General features: G+C 38.4%; 1 protein-coding gene across 1 annotated transcript in view; it reads right to left on the minus strand.

Annotated features, from left to right (window-relative positions):
* Nucleotides 1–19916, minus strand: part of LOC106080104 (uncharacterized) — a 345965-nt gene extending 326049 nt beyond the window's left edge. The window contains exons 1-2 of the mRNA XM_056028968.1: nucleotides 19737–19916; nucleotides 6917–8045 (exon numbers count right to left, since the gene is read on the minus strand). Coding sequence (XP_055884943.1) covers nucleotides 6917–7330 — 414 coding nt within the window. The 5' untranslated portion in view covers nucleotides 7331–8045; nucleotides 19737–19916. The remainder of the gene's footprint in view (nucleotides 1–6916; nucleotides 8046–19736) is intronic.
* Between the last annotated feature and the right edge of the window lie 3856 nt (nucleotides 19917–23772).

Below are 23772 nucleotides of genomic sequence, written 5' to 3' on the forward strand. Positions count from 1 at the left end.
TCAATACAAAAGAAATGTCCGTTCCATGAATAAATACCGGAAGTTCATAAGACAAAAACAACTTCTGTTCAGGCTATATAGTCAGTCAAATCTTTTATATGCCTAGGTCACATGTGCAATATCATGTATATACAAGGTTCAATACGAATAGGTCTATATGTATATACTCTTATGTTTGTTTGTTCTGTTAGTTGTTTTGTTGTTGTTTTTGTTGTTTTTTTGTTATAGTCGTCACTTTCTAGCATGGGAAGTCTCTGAGGTCTTGGTATTTTGTAGTTAATTTAATTGACGGACATTGGGGCTGAAATTTAAGTGTCCAATCTCAATTTTCTGACCGGTGTTACTCTTTCCTAGTCCTGGACTCTCTCAGATCGATATCAAGCACGTCCAAGTCTGGTAGCTAACCAATAGTTGCCGGGGAGGGATCAAGAAAAAGTGTGTCTGAACGAGGGAAAGATAGAGAAAGCGCGAGAGAGAAAGAATAGAGAGTGAGAGAAAGAGAGAGAGAGGGAGGGGGGAGAGAAAGAGGGAAACGGAGAGGAGAAATACTTTGAGAATAAATCAGGGGGAGAGAGAGAAAGAAAAACACAGAGAATGATTTCATATTATTTAAAATCCGAACAAAAAAAATCGTCAATTGCAAAGGGAAATAATCTTTGCTGACATAGCTGTTTTCGTTTATTTCCCCTTAACTGTGAGAAAATGTTTAGCTATAAGAGATAAATGCATTATTTTAGTTATCTTTTTTTTTTTTAAGTTAAGCCGCTTCAATAGACGAAATAAAATGTAGTATACAAATTTCCTTTTCCAATGTACAATAACTGAAAATATAAGAATGTGAAAATACATCAAATTTGGTCGCCACAATGTATACTACATAATAACAAGGTTACAAAGACAGTTAGTGTGGAAACACAAAGTCAAAATTGGTTCCCCGAAGTGGTCCAGCCAGGTAGGTAAAAAGGCAGGTTTCAATATTTTCAGAAAGAATATCAGAATGAAACTCTATCAAAGGCAAATGAGATAGAAGAATGGAGAAAGAAGGTTCACAGATCTTGTGTGGTGCCCAGCGGTTCAGCAGACCAAGGGATAGGTGAAAGTGAAGGTGAAGTTAGATGTGAACCTGGCCTAACTGATGTCATATAATGATTATCCAATTGATCTGTTTTGTATAGGAGCAATCTCTTATTCAAAGCCTGCAAAAAAAAAACAAAAAAACACTAGGGTCCCACCATGACCATATGTCCACTGTCAAAAAACGTTAACTTAAACTTTATGTGCATATCACAAGGTCCTCAGCGCTCGTAAAGACCTTTTTCAGGGAACAGTACCAGGAAAAAGATGAGGCAAACAAAGCAAGTGAAGGGAAGACAGCATGAGATTCTACTTAAAGAGTGGACAGGAATGTCACTGAGATTCTACTTAAAGAGTGGACAGGAATGTCCATGAGATTCTACTTAAAGAGTGGACAGGAATGTCACTGAGATTCTACTTAAAGAGTGGACAGGAATGTCCATGAGATTCTACTTATGGCGAAAGATAGAGGAATGGAGAAAGACGGTCGACAGATCATGTGTGGTATCTCAACGATTCAACAGACTAAGGGAGACTGGTGAAGGTGAATGTGCTCTTAGTAAGTTAGAAAGAGGTCTATTGAATAATCACTTATAAATTAACTTTTTTTTCTGTTTATTTTTCGGTTGAGACCCTTAAAGCCTTTGTCTAAATCAATTTTATCAATCAATTTCTTTTAAAGGAACAAATCGGTTGTATTTGCAATGAATTTAGGGCCTAAAGATTCATATTAGAATATTTTTCAAGTACAAACATTAGTCAAAAGATTCTTTAAAATTAGACCTTTTTCGCGCGAAAAAAATGGTTGAGTATCCAAAGAGAGTTTAACCATCATTCTGTTGACGTCTCCTGCTGACCAAAACAGGCTTACTACAAGTGGTCTCGCTTATCAGGAGGACAATAGTACGATAAATACACCTAATAAACATATTCATACGCTTCTTGTGCCTCGATTGTGAAGCCAATACATCAAAGTTACTAATTTTACTTAGTTTATCAGCCTTTATATATATATATATTGTATACATAGGGTTAGGACGTAGCTTTAGGGTTAGGTTGTAAAAAATCGTCCCCCCCCCCCTCTCAAAATTTCTGGATCCGCTATTGGTTCGTATGGTTATGCCAGGGCCAAATTAGACACCCCGTCCGCTCCTGATCTGTACACATACACACACAGACACGAAAACAGCACCCGATGGAAATTCTAGTTTTACGGATCGTGACAAAGATCCGAATTTCAAGATTATTTATTTCTCTGATGATATTTTGGAATTCATTTCTTTTAGCTCAAGTCTGTGATCAGTGAAATCAGTGAATGGATGCGTAAAGAAGGAGGAGCAGAATTAAGACTAAACAGAAATAAATTATCTTACTGTAGCAAAGGGTAAAGGATGAATTACTAACAGGTCGATGACGCCCGGGTTGGCATTGGAGAATTGGACACATCAATAGAGACAGGGTACGTTCAGGGTAATGGAAATGGGGCACACAAAAAATGGTTCAGTAAGGCTAGGGTGATAATAACATTACATTGGCATCCAATAGAGTTGAACTTAGTGCTGCTTTTTGTCAGTAGCTGAGGAACTGGGCATAGGTAGATGTGTTGATGTCATGAGTGATGTTTGTAAGAATGTTTTACATGTTTCGGATGTTCCTTCAGAGTTGAAGATAGTTACTTCCTAGGCCAAACCTCCCGCAGGACGACGGGGGATGGGAGCGGCAGGGTTTGAACCCTGGACCATCGATTAATCTGAACGACAGTCCAGCGCGCAAACCGCACGACCAGGCAGCCATATGTGATGATGTTATTGGTAAATGTGTTGATGTTATGAGTAATGGGATGATGTTATTGGTAAATGTGTTGATGTTATGAGTGATGTGATAATGTTATTGGTGAACGTGTTGATGTTATGAGTGATGTGCTGATGCTATTCGTAAATATATTGATGCTAAGTGGGGATGTGGCGATGCCTTTGATAAATGTGTTAATAAATGTGTTAAGGTTATTAGTGATTTGATGGTGTTATTGATGAATGTGATAATGCTATGTGGGATCTGACGATGTCTTTAATAAATATGTTAAAGTTATGAGTGATATGATAACGTTATTGGTGAATGCAATGATGTTATTGGTGATGTAGTAATGTTATTGGTAAATGTTTATGCTGCATGTGAAATGGTTAAACTATTAGTGTTATGAGAATGGCATTGGTAATAAGAAGAGATAGTTAATGCGACTATGATATTATTAATTCGAGACTGCTATCAACTTAGCCAATATTTTATTTTCAAAATGGTGAAAAGAGGGACCGAATCTCGGATTAAGCTAAAAATGTGCACAATTATTTCTCTTACCTGACAAAACAAGAATCAGTTTTAAAAATTTACAAATTAGCTTATATTAGCTTATTGACGATTGGTAATTAATTATTTTGTTTGGTATCTTGAACAAGGGAAAGAAATCGTTCTTGACAGATGTGGTGATCTAAGTCGAATTAGTCCATTTTAGGATTCTTGAGCCCTGAATGAATATTATTTTATGCATTTAGAAAAATACGATCATGCTAGCATTCACCAAGATACCATTGAGAAAGCGAAAAGCTAAGCAAGAACAATTGGTAAAAATATTTCTAATCGTACAGATTTATACGCCTAGGCTGAATCCGAAATACACAAACTTATCCAGACAAATTAATACAATTATACTTAATATAAGCTTTTTTAAAAAATAGTTTTTTTGTTTTTTTTAGATTTTTCTTGTTTATGTTAATATTGTTTTTTTTTTAGATTTTAGATTGTTTAGGTTAATATTGTTTCTTTTTCTTTTGCAGCTGATGAAGACCTTGTGACCTAAACGTCCAGTGCTTTTGACTTTGGTCCAGCCAACTTTCCTTTAGATGTACTCATTGCAATTTTCTATAGCATTTAACTAAAAGTTTTACATCTGAAAACGACCTTTGACCTAATACCACACAAGTCAAGTTTTGGTGTCGAGAGAAACAGTTTAATTTCAATACTTTTAAAGTATTAATAATACACCAATATTTTTAATCTTACTGGGGAACAAATAAACTGATTGCGTACGTGTCAAAACTCATAAAGGTTGAATAGCAGAAACCATAAAATACAATTAGATATCAGATCTACCAACGAGCCAGAAGCCAATCACTGTCTGTGGCCCGGCGCCCCATCTGGTGCTCGACCAGGGCCACATGTTGCCTACCTCATCCATCAGAAAACAACGGGGGCCGGTACAACTAGTAAATATGTGAAGAGAGATAACTCAAGGGTCAGGTATCATGGGCCACCAGTCTCCGTGGTCATCCGTACAAAGTTAATGGCACAGTGGTTCTAGACTTGTGGCGAAATGAACAATTATAGCAAATTAATATTAATAATATTAAGCCTTCATATACATACAAGTAACGGGAGGGATTGGGGAAGAAAAAGAGAGGATGGCGGAGACAGAGAAAAAGAGGACAGAAACACAAATAGAGAGGATGATAGAGACAGAGAAAAGAGGACAGAAACACACAAAAAGAGAGAGTGATAGAGACAGAGAAAAGAGGACAGAAACACACAAAAAGAGAGAGTGATAGAGACAGAGAAAAGAGGACAGAAACACACAAAAAGAGAGAGTGATAGAGACAGAGAAAAGAGGACAGAAGCACACAAAAAGAGAGTGATAGAGACAGAGAAAAGAGGACAGAAGCACACAAAAAGAGAGAGTGATAGAGACAGAGAAAAGAGGACAGAAGCACACAAAAAGAGAGTGATAGAGACAGAGAAAAGAGGACAGAAACACACAAAAAGAGAGGGTGATAGAGACAGAGGGAGAGAAAAAGAAAGAGGGAGGGAGAGGGTGAAGGGGGCTAGAGAGAGGGAGGGTACACAGAGAGCATAGAGACAAAGAGATAGAGGAATAACGAGAATGGAAAAGAGGCAAAGAGTGGGGATGAGAGAGAGTGAAGGATAATACCTAATCTTAGACATTTAATATCGAATGTAAACATTTAATACCGAATCTTAGACATTTAATATCGAATGTAAACATTTAAACCTTTCCAATTCGCCATATTTTATGATCACGATCAGTAATCAAACACTCGTATCATATTAAACTATCGTAATATAAAAAAAATAGCTTTTACAGCTTATAAAAAAATAGTTCTGAAATATTGTTTTAAATTTCAAACTAATACTAGCAGACAGTTTAGTAAATGCTGATTTTATGACTCTAAAGGGAGAGAATTGTATACAAATAGCAGTAGAAGAGAGTGAGAGGTTGGGAGGTAATGTTGCGTATTTGTACAAAATTTAAAAAAATAAGGTTACAGTTTTTAGCGTCTTTTACTGTTACTCTTTGTTTTTTTTTTACAAACCTTCTATCAACTCACACTTTCTGTCTTGTCTGGTCAAAAGTTTGTACACGTTATTTCTCCCACACCGACTCTCGGATGAAGCTGAAATTTGGCACAATCATTACTTTTACCTAACAAATAATCAATCAATTAATTAAAAAAAAGAATAAGTTACAATTAGTAATTATTGATATCTCGAATAAGGGAAAGATATTGTACTTGACTGATAACGTGGTATAAAAGCCCCCTATATACTTTGTAGGTCGCCGCTTTAAAGTTTGAAGTTTTATATTTTGTAGAGAGAAAAGTTTGAAACTAACAATAGAGAACTATAAAACCTTCTATTTTCATAAGCACTTCCCTGGCACAGTGGTTAGTTAATCGACTTGATGAAGCTAAGAAGGCCTTCGAGCTCGAATTCAAGTTGTTCATATATATTTTTTTATATTTATAAATGGATTTAAAAAGCGATCACCCAGATACCCCTTTCCTTCTCCGCCCTACTCCTTTCCAATTGATTCAGATAAATAATAGGATCATAGTGTATTGATAAGCTAAAAGCATGAAAAAGCGCTAAGCAAATACAATTGGTAAAATATTTCTAATCGCACAGATTTATTATTGTTAGTCTAAATCTAATACAAATTTAATTACATGACTGATCCAAACTAATCGATTGAACTACACTATACTATAAGCTGTTTTTTTTTTAAGTATTTTTTTTTGTTTTGTTTTTCTTGTTTAACTTGTCAAATCAATAATCATTCATAAAATAATATAAACAAGAAGCAAAATAAAAATAGAAGGCTAGAAATAGAATCTGTTAAACCGCTTTGTATGTCAGGTTGTTGATTCTGTTCAAATTATGAGTGTGCCTTATCTCTGGGGTGACCCAAGCACGGCATAAGGATTGAACTGCAACATGATGACCGGTGGTCAGTCTCTACATGTAGTTGAGAGAAATTAACGAGACATTCGAACAACAACCTAGCTAGATCTAGCAATAGATGAGACATTGGTCATATGAGTAACAATCTAAATGTAATTATCTGGCAATGTTGATATTTTATAACAAAATGAAACAGATTTAGTTTGTTTTTGTTTTTTTTTTGGTAGGAAGTCAAAATTTTTAGGAAAACATAAAAGACTAGATCTACTTGTAAAGGTTTAGATCTTTTGACCCCTAAAGACTTGTATAAAAGCGCACACAATGGTCATTCTTTAATTGAAAAGTTTATTCTATCAAATTAGTTTTCAGAGCCTAACAACTAGGTCATGAGGTATCAAAGGTCAAAGCAATCCATTAAAAATTTAAGACATGTTTTTTTTCACTATATTTTGTTACACTAAGATTGTATTCTTTCTTTAAGATTGTGTTACTTGTTTGTATTGAATAAATCTAATATATGGTTTTGTAAATGTGAATTGTGTCAAGACTTGTGTGCTAAGTATGAACTATAGAGAATATAAGCTTTTCTTACCATCGAGAAGTCGCTTTCAAGATCATCCACCACACACGACGAATAGTGACGACTTCGAAGACTCTTGCACGATCCGCTGGAGTAAGTTCTCTCTCGCATGACGTCAGAAGTGAAATTGGAGCTCTCGTCGCGAGTAATCCGTCGACCCCTCGGCCTGGCATCGGAGCTGAGTCTCTTGAAAAAGCGGCTGACGCTGCCAGACCTGCTGGAGGATGCCGTCTGGTCGTGAGTTGGCGTTGACGGCATGGGGTACTCCCTAAGGGCAGGGTTGGTGATGGTGGACGTTCTTGAGCGCGGCTTGCTCGGCTGGACGACGATGTTGATGCGGGCCAAGGCGGTCCTGACAACAGCCTTCTGCTCCGAGACTATATCCGGGTACAGGGAGCAGGGTGAGTCTTGGTTAACATTTTTCATGTGGATCTTCGCACCGTATTTGAGAAGACTTCTGATGTTTTCTAAGTTGAAATAATCCTGACTGCAGGCAAGATGCAGTGGCGAACACCCATGAGAGTCTTGAACGTTAGGTTGGGCTCCGTACCGAAGTAACAGTTGAACAACATATGGGTTACCGTCAACAACAGCAAGATACAGGCACGGCAAGTTCAGCAACTCGTCTTTGGAATAGTGTTCCGAGAAATTAAATCCATTCTCCACGGATGTTTCCACAATTTCGGGAAGGTGTGCGGCAAAAGGTCCAGCTCGGCTGGACGCCGGAGATCTGGTGACGCCTGAAGTTTGGGACGACAAGGATCCCCACTCGTAGCTACGTCTGGCGATCTTGGAAGAAGTTGACTGTTTAACGCTCTGGGATATAGAAGTCGTGGAGGAGCTTGTCTGAGTTGCATGTGTCAAATGCTGCTTTGCTTCTTCACAAGTATAAGGCTGCTCCGATGAATGGGAATGTGGCGAAGGCGAGTGTTGCCTGGAGATCTCGCTGTGCGAATGCTGCTGGACGCCTGGAAGCGAGATGTAAGGGACGGTTGGACTCACTACATCGCTGCTGGAGTAGTTGCTGTTCCTCCTGCTCCGAGATGTGAAGTTTGAAGGTTCATTCGGATCTACTCCGTACTTGAGAAGCACCTTAAGAACGTCTATAGAACTGTACTGAATGGCAACATGGAGAGACGACCTGCATATTATAGAAATATAATCAGCATATCACTCTATGATATAAAATACCATTAAATTAATTCATTACAATCGAAATATAAAGAGCTTTGTTACTATTATTTAAGCATTACAAGTAAAACTGTTGTTATAATCACGACCGATAAATACTTTTATTTTTCATGCTTTCTAAACAAAAACTGATGCCAATGAGCACGAGGAAGATGTAAAACACGCGAGGAGACAAACCCTATCAAAACAATCCGGTAGTTTCCTTAAGACTGATGACCTCCTTTGGGGGCGTTAGGCAGACTCCATCTCATTCCAACCCCAAAACAATTAGGTTGCATACGACACGCCACTGCTGTTGATATAATTGCTCCTTCAAAATCATTATCAAAGAATATTATTTGCCTCAGTTATTATAGTGGGTATAGTTAGTAGTAACACATTGTACTACAACGAGATGAGTAGTTAAAAACAAGCAACAATTTAAAAAAAAAATAGAAATGGCTGCCTGGTCATAAGATGGTCCGCCGAGGTTTGGACATGGACTGAACGTACTAACCATCATTTCATAGGAATGTCCGAGTCTTAGACTATATCTTATCTTATCTTATCTTATAAAATACAGACTTTACTTCAAAAATGAAGATAATTACGTCCTACGCGTGTTCGTGGGTAATTCTAGTCATGCTTGTTAACCTATGACTTAAACTCTGCCAAGTCACTGGTTATCCTGGCTGGCTCAGGCAACCCATTCCATGCTCTAATAGCGCTAGGGAAGAAGGAGTATTTGTACACATTTTCCTAGCATATGGGACGAGGATTATGCCTTTATCTTTGTGTCTCTCTAAGTATTTTATTAGGTTTTTGTTTTTTGTATTTGAACATTATGTTCAGTGTTTTATGTATAAGTACTACTTTAAGTCTTCTATCCCGAAGGCCTTCTAAATTTAGTGATTTTACTATTTGATTTGTATATAAGTCAAGTCAACATAGTTTGAGGAGAGCATGTTGTCTTCTATCCCGAAAGCCTTTTAAATTGAGTGATTTTACTATTTGATTTGTATATAAGTCAAGTCAACATAGTTTGAGGAGAGCATGTTGTTCATTATGTTGCCATTGCATTTAAGTGTTCACGCAATTTTACCAATATAAACAACTTGATTGATTTGTATGTGTTTTATTCAATAGGAAAAAGTAGGATTTGTGTCCTTTTGTTTTTCAGACTTCCACATTACACTTGTCTAGATGAAATGATTAGCTTTCCAAGCAAGCAATTTTAGCGCACACACGCAGCCAACAACTAAGTTATGTTGTTAATATCACTCAAGTTAAAATTGTTGACATTTAACGTCTGTCAAGATTTAAACGACATTTTATAAAAAACAATATACGATCCTAACTTGACAGCTGTTGAGATAAAATGTTTACACAATAGAATTGAGAAATGGTCATTTCATAAGTGGCATACTGGCAATGACACCTGGAAGATGTATCATTCGCTGCTTCTATCCAATAAGATTTGGACTTTTTTTTCTTTTACTAGGATAACTTTGATTTCTTCATGAGTCTCGACTTTTTAAACTAGTCTCTGTTCATGTTAGAATGACTTCGGGATAAAAGTACATCTTTGTGTTGAGAACATAGGACAAATACAATTAGTTAATAGTAGTTGATCTTTTAATTTAAAAGAAGAAAATCTTTAAAAAAAAATACTTTAAAAAAAGAAAAGAAATCATAGGCCCATATTAAGTCTAGTTGTATCAAATAGTTTGCATCAGTCATGTAATTAAATATGTAATACATCTAGTCTAACAATAATAAATCTGTGCGATTGGAAATATTTGTACCAACTGTTCTTGTTTAGCGCTAGTTCATGCTTTGAGCGTTCTCACTACGTTATGGTCCTATCACTTGTCTCTGGACCAGTTAGGAAAAAGAAGGGGTGGGGGGAGAATAAAGGGGGTAAGGGGGTATATGTTTAAATGCTACCATGGTTGCTTTTTATATGCATTATACAAAAAAAGTTGAAAAACATGAATTCGAAATCGAGGGCTCAAGCATCCTCAAGCCAACACACTAACCTCGGTGTCAGCGAATCGCTTAAAAGGTATTATAGTTATCTATTATTGGCTTCAAAGTTTAAAACGGCGACCAGCATTTCCTATTAGAAATATTTGTACCAATTGTTTTTGTTTAGCGCTATTTGATGCTTTATGGTTGTCAATACTCTATAATCCCATCACTTACACGTGTAGCGTTCACAGACAGACAAAGTGAGTGTGATATAGGCCTTGTAATTACAGTACAAATACAAACTTGTACTTTATATATATGCACTAGCACTAGACCATAAACTTACGTACTTTCCAAATGTGGATATTTATTGTTCGGATGACTTTAATATCACTCAATACTGAAGTCAAAGGTTACAATGCTCATCATCTCTCCCAATAATTCAAACTCGAATAAAGAGATCATTTCAATGTCACTACTGACAAACTAGGAACACGAGACACATGTGAACATTGATTCCTGACGACACACACACACACTTCCGATTTATCTCCATTCAATTAAAGGAATTTCTTAAGTGACATGTTTTACTTTAGCGACATGTTTTACTTTAGCGACATATTTTACTTTAGCATAAGCACAAAAGACAGCGATCCCATTATCTCACTGTGATCCCAACATGCAGACTGCGATCCCAACTTTAAAGTTTCTGATCCCTATTAATGTGAAACATTTCTTAGAACTCATAGACACATCTGAAGCAAGCTACAATAACGTCTGGAACTATGGCAGTGTCATGACCTTTTTGACAAAGAGTTTCTCTTAATGTCGTGTCTACGTGAGGAAGATTGGTCGATTCTACTACGACATCACGTGACTAGAAGTCTACTGTCAAGAAGAGCTCATTGATCACATGATCATATACGAAGACGTTATACCAGTTGACAAAACACAAGCTCACACACACACACAACTAAATGTGACGCCATACGCCGGGACTCAATTCAAAGTCTAGAGGGAAAAAATGCTAAAACAAATATTTTAAAGATAAAATAACTACGACGACCCCTTCAGTTTAAACAAGGACGTATTGTACACACAGTGAACGGTATTAAAGGATGTGTCGTGTTATCCGTCGTATAGAACAGTCAAAAGTTGTTTCATGCAAGATCTCGGCCAGTGGTCAGCGGACATTCTTTGGGCAGAGGAAGCAAACACTGTTGGAGACAACACTTTTTAAAAACGATTTTGTACAACGCAACTCTTATGTTTATGACATGTTCAGAGCGCTATGGTCCAGTCTCTTTAGGGAGCCAGTTGGGGAGGGGGTTTCGGCGAGAGGGTTTTCGCGCTGCCTGAAGCAAACACAGCTCGAGTCAGGATTTGAACTCGAGCCAAGCGGTTTTGGCCACTCAATCACATTTTTACGAAGAAAGTCTGATATCCAATGCCCGCAAAGGCATGGAAGGAGCTAAGCCTGTACTTTAAAACTTGTCTAAAACTAAGTCTTTCGAAAACGATTTCATCTCTTGACCTTCTAGTCTCCCAATCAACATGTACTGACATATTCTTCAGGTTTCTTGAACTGGACTTAGCATCACTTAAGTTTGACAGGGTTAGGGTTAGTGACCTAGCATCACTTAAGTTTGACAGGGTTAGGGTTAGTGACTTAGCATCACTTAAGTTTGCAGGGTTAGGGTTAGTGACTTAGCATCACTTAAGTTTGACAGGGTTAGGGTTAGTGACTTAGCATCACTTTAGTTCGATAGGATATTTATCAACAAAAGACTCGTTGGAACTCATTTACAAAGCTTCCATTAAAAAAAAACGAAAAAAAAACTAATGCTTGCACTCATCTTTAGAAACACATAATCTTTTTTCTCTACCAATAAACTAGTACCGGTATGCTAAAAACAAAATTACTGAGAAAGTGTAATCAGATGTATTGACTAATGTTAAGCCACAGAGAAAGTGTAATCAGATGTATTGACTTATGTTCAGCGATAGCGAAACTGTAATCAGATGTTAAGCCACTGAGAAAGTGTAATCAGATGTTAAGCCACTGAGAAAGTGTAATCAGATGTATTGACTTATGTTAAGCCACAGAGAAAGTGTAATCAAACGTATTGACTTGTGTTAAGCCACAAACAAAGCGTAATCCGATGTAATGACTTATGTTAAGCCACAGAGAAAGTCTATTCAGATGAAAGTATTTTATGTTACCATTTCTGTTTTATATCGTAAGGATAAGAAAGGAAGAATGAACACAAGAGACACCCAGATCTAGAGCATGTGGACACAAATCTTTTAGCAGACTAAAACTTACGTTTCCATCTGGAGGCTATGAATTCAAAAACAATGCCCGACTTAAATCCAAACATTCAACACTGAACAGACAGAGCGAACGTGGTCTCTGTGTCGCATTTACCTTAGACACATAGTTTGGTTTATTTGTACAAGCGACGGAATTATTTCCACTATGGACAAAGCAGAAGGCATTCGCCACCCAACCCCCATTTCCTTCCGCCCTCACCCCCCCCCACATCAATCCTGGCTCCATCTCTCCCCCCCCCCTCACTTGTACATCTACACAACGCATCCCATTTTTATATTTCTTTTGACCTTTTCCTTATTTCTCCTTTTCATAGTGACGTTACCATGACAACGAATAGCGTATTTTAATTCATGGCAGTGTCTGCTATGACTGGAAATTTGAGACGGAGCTGAGGTATCGGTGGCATGTCCTAACACAGATGGCCTGTCCTCGTGACATCCGAGTTATCCGAGGCTGCATGGATGCCTTCTGCGCTTTCAGTTAGCGCTCTCCTAATCTTTCTTATAGACTTTATATGGAATCCAAGTGTCGGTCCCAGGAACTAAGACATAACAAAAAGGTCTATAGCACCTGCCCAGCTAATTGGTTTTACTTGCTATGTCTATGACAACAATGTGATATACATTTCATATTTGCTTAACAGTAGAATTGCTTCTCTATATCTGTTACTTTATCTGAATGTTCCTTTATCTTAATGTTCCTTTATCTTAATGTCCCTTTATCTTAATGCCTTTTCTATCTACTTCTTTATTTTTCTTTCTCTCTTTCTTATGTCCTCCTTTTTTTCTCTTATTCTCCTCTCCTTCTCTCTTATTCTCCTTAATTTGAATCTTAATCTCCATTTTCACTATTTTATTTCTCTCTATTTCTCTTCTATTCTCTTTCCTTATCACTTTTTCTTTTTTCTCTCTTTTGTGCTTTTAATTTTTTCCCTCTATCGCTCAACACCTTTTTTTCTCTCTCTCTTCTTATTTTTCATTTTTTTCCCCTTAGTTGCCTCCGTAAAGGGAAAAGCCGCTGATTCATTTAGTCTGTCTGTCCGACTGTCACGTTTAGATCTCTAAAACTAGAATAGCTTTTAAAATTTTGTTTTCGCTATGTTTTATGGTTTACAAAGTTTATGTACATTAGCTACTTTTTGTCTTCCGATAGGAACTGTTTTATTTTGTAAATAATTATGCAGGCTGTTTTTTTTTTATAATAACACACCTCATTTAAAACAATACACGAATTAACAAACAACGATAATTAGTTTTCTTATAACGTTTATGGGTACAGCATTGTCCATTGCTAATTGTAAGTTATAAAAATATAGTTATATTCATGGCTTACAGTGTATCTTCTGATTTACCAACTACAAAAACTTAACACAAATCATTTATCGTTATAAGAATTTAATAACGCAAATTATATTTAAATGGTCATAGAACAGTAGAGAAATGTAACTCTGGTCCAGGCTCTCTATGTATGCATGCACATTATGAGGAATAAGAGTGACTTTACAAAGTTGTTACTTTAATCAATCAAAACAAAACAACGGCTTTGGCCTAGATATATCCAATATTATAGATCTATATTGTTATAAACTTGGTGGTGGCACAGAGAGGGGTAGTGGTGTGTGTGTAGTCAGCCGACGCAAATCGCCCCAGGCCAGCGCTAGACGAGCGGTCAACCGTGACGAGCTACGACGGTCAGCCGAGTCGAGTGTCAACAGGACAGTTCGGGAAAGATCGCCGTCGTGAACAAGAGCTCAGGAGCGTCACGAGAGTTGTAGTCATCTGACCACCTAGAAACGTCGAGCGGCGTTATGTCCGGTTCGAGAAGGCCAGTAGGGACCGTATATAAGAGCGGAGGCGACGCAGTCAAGACGGTTCAGAAAGCGGGTTCACGACAGGAGTTCAGAACACGGTCGACTACAGCACAGTTCAACGGTGTAGTTCTGTACGGAGCGTTACGACGGTTCAGTGCGGAGTACTGTCAAGTACAGTTGAGACGAACGGCGTCTTGATCTTGGTCTGTGATCGAGTCCGACACAACGAGCCCAAGTGTGTGAAGTCAGTCCCGAACTGTTGAACCCAGTGCAAGCCCGGAACGAGACGGAGAGGCCAGTGCAAGACTTGATACGGCGGAACGGTGTTATCGGAGAGATATTTGTTATCGCAGAGCTATTTGTACTGTTCTACGTGCTGCCAATTGTACAGTATTGGCTGTTATTTATGGACATTAAACCTTTACGTTATTTTGGAGCCCTGACTTGTCAAGTTCTTTAAGTTGGTGGTGTATGGTGCAGTTTGCAGATAGCCTGGATAGTGAGATTCGTAACAACTGGTGTCAGAAGTGGGATCGGATCGGAATCGGATTGGATCGGATCTACTATGGCTCGTCTGAAACTGCTGTACGAACTTGAAGTTATAGAACTGAGGCGAGAACTGCGTGAACGAGGGCTGAAGAATGGCGGAAAGAAGGAAACCTTACAAGCACGCCTCCGAGAAGACATTGTGGAAGAAGGGGAAGATCCGGACACATATCTGTTTGAAATTAAACCAACTTTAGGAGAGCTCTTGCACAAACAGCTAGATGACTGGAAGGAAGAGTTGCGGGCTATGAATACGACATGGAAGAAGTCCAACGAAGAGACCTGTACCAAGCTTGAAAAGATGTATATTTCGGTGAAGGAAATCACGAGCCCCGTGGTGAAGACGATGGACGTGTTGGAAGAAACCCCGTACGACCAAGGAGACATGAAATATAAAGGAGCTGCGCCATCGTTAAACAATGAACAAAGCTTTGAAGAAATATGCAGTGACAACGGCAATGCTGATGAATGTGGTGCTGCCTGTCAATCTGAAAACAGGGAGTACAGACCTGTGGAGCCGAAAGAGACAGATGAAGAGACAATGGAAGCTGCCCATAGTTCGAACGAATCTTGTGCTGAAGCTTTACCTGATATGAGCGCCTCAAACAGCAAAACAGATCAAGAGAACGCTGATTCTGCCTACAAGCCTGTTGCTGAGGGACGTTTACATGATGAAAGCTACCAGCGAGATTTGGACCCTACAGACGTTCGTCCAGATGCTAAGCTCAGCGAGAGAAGCCCTGGTGGTGATAATGAGGACCCATTGAAACCTGACGAAGCCGTTGAGAGACATATGCAAGTCGAGAGATACCAGCCAGGTCCGAACCTAACAGACGTTGGTCCAGCTGCCAATACTGGAGAGGAAAGTCCTGATGGTGGTAAAGAGAATCCAAGGCAGTCTGACGTTGACATTGATGGACATTTGAACGACGAAAGTCATCGACAAGGTTTGAAACCAACAAGTGATTGGTCCGATACTGAAACGAGAGAGAGAGGTCTTGATGGTGGTGAAGAAAGCCGAATGGAGCCTGAAGCCGAAGACGAGGGACCTTTGCACGAGGAGTGTTACCAACCTGCCCCACAAGCATGCCCTCCAGACAAGGCTGAAGATGATGACCTGTTCCACAATTCCCTGTCCTGTGGATTTGAAGCCCATCCCAGTCCTTCTTCGCAAAGCCCTATGAAGCCACCTCTTTTGCCAACGATCTTGGTATCCCCAGCCCTTACATCCTATACCTCTCCATGTGCCAAACGGCTGCCATCAATACCGAACGACAAGAGAGCGACGCGACCACGCCATCACTGCAGCCACATGAAGACCAACTGGTGGAGAAGAAGAAGGCTACTTTTGTTGAATGCAAGATGGATGACGATGCAACCTCGAGATCACTGCAACCACACGAAGACCAACTGGCGGAGAAGAAGAAGAAGGCGATTGCTGAGTGCAATATGGATGACCATGCGATCACGAGGTCGATACAACCAGATGAAGGCTAACTGGAGGAAAAGAAGAAAACGTTTACTAAATTTGACGTGGGTGGCGATGAAAGCACGACGTCGAGGCAAACAGGTGAAGGCCAACTGGAGGAGAAGAAGGAAGCTGACTGCAACATGGATGGCTCCATCAAGCTCAAGAGGCTAGCCAACTGCCACCGATCGACCCCCACCTACAGCGATGAAACTTCACAGCCAATGCCATGATGTTGATTCTGTCCGGGACAGACAGATCTAAGGAGGGGGCAGTGTTATAAACTTGGTGGTGGCACAGAGAGGGGTAGTGGTGTGTGTGTAGTCAGCCGACGCAAATCGCCCCAGGCCAGCGCTAGACGAGCGGTCAACCGTGACGAGCTACGACGGTCAGCCGAGTCGAGTGTCAACAGGACAGTTCGGGAAAGATCGCCGTCGTGAACAAGAGCTCAGGAGCGTCACGAGAGTTGTAGTCATCTGACCACCTAGAAACGTCGAGCGGCGTTATGTCCGGTTCGAGAAGGCCAGTAGGGACCGTATATAAGAGCGGAGGCGACGCAGTCAAGACGGTTCAGAAAGCGGGTTCACGACAGGAGTTCAGAACACGGTCGACTACAGCACAGTTCAACGGTGTAGTTCTGTACGGAGCGTTACGACGGTTCAGTGCGGAGTACTGTCAAGTACAGTTGAGACGAACGGCGTCTTGATCTTGGTCTGTGATCGAGTCCGACACAACGAGCCCAAGTGTGTGAAGTCAGTCCCGAACTGTTGAACCCAGTGCAAGCCCGGAACGAGACGGAGAGGCCAGTGCAAGACTTGATACGGCGGAACGGTGTTATCGGAGAGATATTTGTTATCGCAGAGCTATTTGTACTGTTCTACGTGCTGCCAATTGTACAGTATTGGCTGTTATTTATGGACATTAAACCTTTACGTTATTTTGGAGCCCTGACTTGTCAAGTTCTTTAAGTTGGTGGTGTATGGTGCAGTTTGCAGAGAGCCTGGATAGTGAGATTCGTAACAATATTGATAAAAGCAAAAACCAGTTTCTGCTTCAATTTTATTTGCTAACAAATTAGATCTAGAAACCCCATAAACATGCCTATCATGGGCCTAATCAGCTTTTAAAGGGCGATTGGGTTTAATGAAGGGCCCAGCCCTTGAATGAATCCGTCGTTGACCGCTTGAGTTGGTATGAAAACACAAATTGTTTTTGTAATCTTGTTATGTATAATAGGAGAAAGAGATAATTCCCAGTTATGGAGATATAACGGGATGTAAACAACAATCTTGGCATTAGCTTTCAATTTAGCTTTCAATAAATGAATCTTTATTTCCAGTGTTAGTGATTCATAGTTTACATCGTCTTTTCTAAGCTTCATTTTTTTTTTCTCGCGGTCCCTGTTTGCTACACTTACTGAGCCCTCTACATTGGTTGTTTTTTAATGTACTAAAATTGTAATAACTCCGTAATTAATATTATTCTCTATAAAGAGAAGTGAATTGAATCAGCATATCGTACGTCACTTTTGAAGCAATGTTAGTACTTTTAGGGTTAAGTTTTAGCATGTTTTTAATACTTTCCGCGTTGTAGTTAAAAGTTAAAACGAATTTTTTTTTGGTTTTTAAATTTTTGTTACAAAGATATTACAGTTGGTCTATTCTAAATGAATAATTTCTGTTTGTATCAACCTTTTTTTTTTCTACATTATGGGTTACTTGTGTATGTACTACTACTTTCCAAACTTTTAAAAAGTGAATAAAGAAAAAATAAAATTGCTTAGTGTGAACGTGTTCAAGGTGTTATGAAAAATGTGATTGGGTCAAAAAAGTCATTTGCCTAAATATAAACAATGCTTAAACATTTTTATCTATACATTTACCCGGGCATCGTTTGACAGCCTCAACGTGACGCTCGGGTGGAAGAGGAAACAATTGGGAACATTGGGAAACAAATCAAAAGCCCATTGGAGTGTCAAGTGAAAACAAATGCATTGCACTGGAGTGGATAAAGACCTTCAACACCCTTGTCACAATTCACAATCATCAAGGGGCCGACACCCGCACAACTGATGTGGTCTAGAGAAGGACTAGGGCAGGTTCCTATCTTATAAAATATAAAAGTTACTTCAAAAAACAAGATGATCACGTCGTACGCGTGTGCCTATGTCAATCTAGTCATGTATGTTATATTCTGCCAAGTCATTGGTTTTTCTGACAACCCATTCCATGCTCTAATAGCACTAGGGAAGAAGGAGTGTTTGTAAAAATTTGTCCTAGCATATGGAACAAGGAATGTGCCTTTATTAAAGGCAACAAAGATTAAGGCTACTAAGAAAAATGTCCTCCTTTAATGTTAGCGACAACGACTTGTCAGTGTTTTACATGCTCACATCTGCAGTATTTTAACATCACTGCCTGGTTTGGCAATTTAAACATAAAAAATAAAATAACCTTTATACAATTGTAAATGATGCTAGTTAGATCATAGACAAGAAACGAACTGTAATCGGACACCTGAGAAAAACATTGCTAAGAAAGCTATAAAAATCATCCCTCTTTTCCGTGATTTTAACATTTTACCATAGCTTTTCTATGAAAGAGGCCTTTCCAGAACACTCACTCAAGATAACCTTCACCCATTTTACCACTTTTTCTTAAGATCAGAACGAAGTGGTCGTCTCCTTTCCATTATAACTAAAACAGAAAGATCTAAAAACTCATTCATCCCAAAGTCTAATTCATAAAGCGCTGGTTGTGAGTGTGTATGTGTTTCGTGTGTGAGTGTTGTTCGTATTTACATCTATATTGTTATTGTTACAGTAGTAACGCTGAGGTTGTCAATTGTTGTCAAACGAAATTTCCATTTGATTGGATCAATAACATCTTATTTTATCTTATCTTATCTTATCTTATTTTACAAAGAAGATGTTAGACACTGATCACTAAAAACAAATAGACACAAAAACTCTTTCTTTCCATTGATAATTAAATCGTTGAACAAACTGTAACTGACTGGCGTAAATGTCGCATGTAACTTTGAAGAGAAACTGTGAACTAGACGTATGTTTTGTGTGCTATCGTAGACATTGTTTGCTTTAATTATGTTTTGTAAAACACATTTCCTCACAAACAATAGGGATTATTATTATCATTATTAATTGCTACTTTAATTTTAAGTCTTGAAAGAAGCCTCAAAACAAAAGTAGCCTAAGCACTCAGATTTGGCTTGTAACTTTAAATCTTGTAATATGCGTACAATGTGGCATACACAGAAGAATGACATTAGCGCGCCATTCTCTGAACAGCAGACGGATTAACTTGGAAACGCACATAGAAAAAAAAAGAAACTAAAGAGTGTAACTACGAAATTTGACAATGAAATAAAACAATAACAGCTACATTATTTTCAGTTATAGCAGAATCCTTAAGATAAATGTAATTATGTTTCTCTAATACGAACTGATTCGGTTTTCCCTCAAATTCTTTCAAGAGTTTTAAAATAGACATGCGACAGTAAAAACTATAATTACCTGAAGATATTTGGGACATCCTCGGCCTGCTCGCTGTCTCTGTGTCTCTCTAGCGTATCTATCAACGTCTGACTCTTGCGTAACAAAATCTCCACATCCTGACTCACGTGACTCTGGCGTCGACTATGAGAGTCACAGCTGGACTTGTCCAGGAAACTTGCATGGACGTCCAATGGGAACCTGGTATGGTGGAGCTAAAGTTATTGGGACGGGGGAGGGGGAGGGTTGAGGAGAAATAATAGACGGACCTGTAAGTAGGGTTATAACGTGAAGTGCTAAATGGTCTAGAATCTAGATGGAATCTACAATTGGCTCAATGGTCTAGAATCTAAATGGAATCTACAATTGGCTGAATGGTCTAGAATCTAGATGGAATCTACAATTGGCTCAATGGTCTAGAATCTAGATGGAATCTACAATTGGCTGAATGGTCTAGAATCTAGATGGAATCTACAATTGGCTGAATGGTCTAGAATCTAGATGGAATCTACAATTGGCTGAATGGTCTAGAATCTAAATGGAATCTACAATTGGCTGAATGGTCTAGAATCTAGATGGAATCTACAATTGGCTGAATGGTCTAGAATCTAGATGGAAGCTACAATTGGCTGAAAGGGTCTAGAATCTAGATGGAATCTACAATTGGCTGAATGGTCTAGAATCTAGATGGAATCTACAATTGGCTGAATGGTCTAGAATCTAGATGGAATCTACAATTGGCTGAATGGTCTAGAATCTAGATGGAATCTACAATTGGCTCAATGGTCTAGAATCTAGATGGAATCTACAATTGGCTGAATGGTCTAGAATCTAGATGGAATCTACAATTGGCTGAATGGTCTAGAATCTAGATGGAATCTACAATTGGCTGAATGGTCTAGAATCTAGATGGAAGCTACAATTGGCTGAAAGGGTCTAGAATCTAGATGGAATCTACAATTGGCTGAATGGTCTAGAATCTAAATGGAAGCTACAATTGGCTGAAAGGGTCTAGAATCTAGATGGAATCTACAATTGGCTGAATGGTCTAGAATCTAGATGGAATCTACAATTGGCTGAATGGTCTAGAATCTAGATGGAATCTACAATTGGCTGAATGGTCTAGAATCTAGATGGAATCTACAATTGGCTGAATGGTCTAGAATCTAGATGGAATCTACAATTGGCTGAAGGGTCTAGAAACTAGATGGAATCTACAATTGGCTGAATGGTCTAGAATCTAGATGGAAGCTACAATTGGCTGAAAGGGTCTAGAATCTAGATGGAATCTACAATTGGCTGAATGGTCTAGAATCTAGATGGAATCTACAATTGGCTGAATGGTCTAGAATCTAGATGGAATCTACAATTGGCTGAATGGTCTAGAATCTAGATGGAATCTACAATTGGCTGAATGGTCTAGAATCTAGATGGAATCTACAATTGGCTGAATGGTCTAGAATCTAAATGGAAGCTACAATTGGCTGAAAGGGTCTAGAATCTAGATGGAATCTACAATTGGCTGAATGGTCTAGAATCTAGATGGAATCTACAATTGGCTGAATGGTCTAGAATCTAGATGGAATCTACAATTGGCTGAATGGTCTAGAATCTAGATGGAATCTACAATTGGCTGAATGGTCTAGAATCTAGATGGAATCTACAATTGGCTGAATGGTCTAGAAACTAGATGGAATCTACAATTGGCTGAATGGTCTAGAATCTAGATGGAAGCTACAATTGGCTGAAAGGGTCTAGAATCTAGATGGAATCTACAATTGGCTGAATGGTCTAGAATCTAGATGGAATCTACAATTGGCTGAATGGTCTAGAATCTAGATGGAATCTACAATTGGCTGAATGGTCTAGAATCTAGATGGAATCTACAATTGGCTGAATGGTCTAGAATCTAGATGGAATCTACAATTGGCTGAATGGTCTAGAATCTAGATGGAATCTACAATTGGCTGAATGGTCTAGAATCTAGATGGAATCTACAATTGGCTGAATGGTCTAGAATCTAGATGGAAGCTACAATTGGCTGAAAGGGTCTAGAATCTAGATGGAATCTACAATTGGCTCAACGGTCTAGAATCTAGATGGAATCTACAATTGGATGAATGGTCTAGAATCTAGATGGAATCTACAATTGGCTGAATGGTCTAGAATCTAGATGGAATCTACAATTGGCTGAATGGTCTAGAATCTAGATGGAATCTACAATTGGCTGAATGGTCTAGAATCTAGATGGAATCTACAATTGGCTGAATGGTCTAGAATCTAGATGGAATCTACAATTGGCTGAATGGTCTAGAATCTAGATGGAATCTACAATTGGCTGAATGGTCTAGAATCTAGATGGAATCTACAATTGGCTGAATGGTCTAGAATCTAAATGGAATCTACAATTGGCTCAATGGTCTAGAATATAGATGGAATCTACAATTGGCTGAATGGTCTAGAATATAGATGGAATCTACAATTGGCTGAATGGTCTAGAATCTAGATGGAATCTACAATTGGCTGAATGGTCTAGAATCTAGATGGAATCTACAATTGGCTGAATGGTCTAGAATCTAGATGGAATCTACAATTGGCTGAATGGTCTAGAATCTAGATGGAATCTACAATTGGCTGAATGGTCTAGAATCTAGATGGAATCTACAATTGGCTGAATGGTCTAGAATCTAGATGGAATCTACAATTGGCTGAATGGTCTAGAATATAGATGGAATTTACAATTGGCTGAATGGTCTAGAATCTAGATGGAATTTACAATTGGCTGAATGGTCTAGAATATAGATGGAATTTACAATTGGCTGAATGGTCTAGAATCTAGATGGAATTTACAATTGGATGTTTCTTAGAATAACTTTTCTTATAAATACAGATATTTCTTAGATGCATTAGTTATCTTATTAAATATAATTTATTATGAACTAAATTTAAAATGTAATGGAATTAATATCTTTCACGATTTATTCTAAAATATTTTTATTCCAAATCATGGCAGATAACGAATCAAATTCTCAAACTTCGAAATGGCACCAGAGCGCTCAACTACTCATCCTCCCAGTCTTTTAACACCTTTGACACCAGGGCTTTTTTTTTTTGTGACGGTATGCACCGATACGGAGTACAGGCACTATATTTAAAACTAGCAAAATATACAAATACTTTTTTTAAAGTGATCTAAGGGAAGAAATCTACATTTACAGCTATATATCTCAATTATGTAAAAGCTATTTCCCTTATTCGATATCAAACAAAATTATTGATTACCAATTAGTAGAGAACTAATTTGTAATTTTAAAAAAAAATGTGTTCATGTTTTGTTAGGTACAATTAAAAAATTGTTTAAAGTTTCAAATTGATCCGAGAATGGGTGTGGGAGAAATAACGTGTACAATTATCTAAGGCAGTGATGCCCAAAATATGGCCCGCGGGTCAGATGCGGCACGCGACGTGGTTCCGACCGGCCCGCCAAAAACATCAGTAAAAAATTTACAAAATAAATAAAAATATTGAATGATGTATTTTCTCTATGTTAGAACTCTCACTTTTTTCTTTGATGGATTTCATTGTTATCTATCGTTTTGTAATATTCATATTAATTTTTTTTTCTATAAGAACACAAGGCTTTTTTTCGGCGACAAAATAGACAGTTGTTTTAGAGTCTTGAACGATTCCGCGGCTGTCTTGAGCTAGCCGTGTCCTTGACAACTCACGTGTGTAACGCAGCGCATCATTTCTGCACCATTTAGGTTCGTGTTCTGACATCAACATGATTGGTGCCGTGTCGTGTCACATTTGCACGTTAATGAAATAGGAGAGTCAAATAAATGAAAATTGGATGTTGAAACTTCCGGGAAAAGTGCACAGATCTTTTTTTTTGTGTGGAATAAGCCAACATGTTTGATTTGTACACGAAGTCTTCGTTTTAAAGAACAGAACATAAAAAGCATTCTAAAAAAACATATGGTGGCATTATTTATTTCAGCCGCTAAGATCGCTAAGTTACGTCTAGAGGTGAGCGATTGATGAAAATATTTACCAA

Source organism: Biomphalaria glabrata, chromosome 1, assembly GCF_947242115.1.
Source record: "Biomphalaria glabrata chromosome 1, xgBioGlab47.1, whole genome shotgun sequence".
Lineage (NCBI taxonomy): Eukaryota > Metazoa > Mollusca > Gastropoda > Planorbidae > Biomphalaria > Biomphalaria glabrata.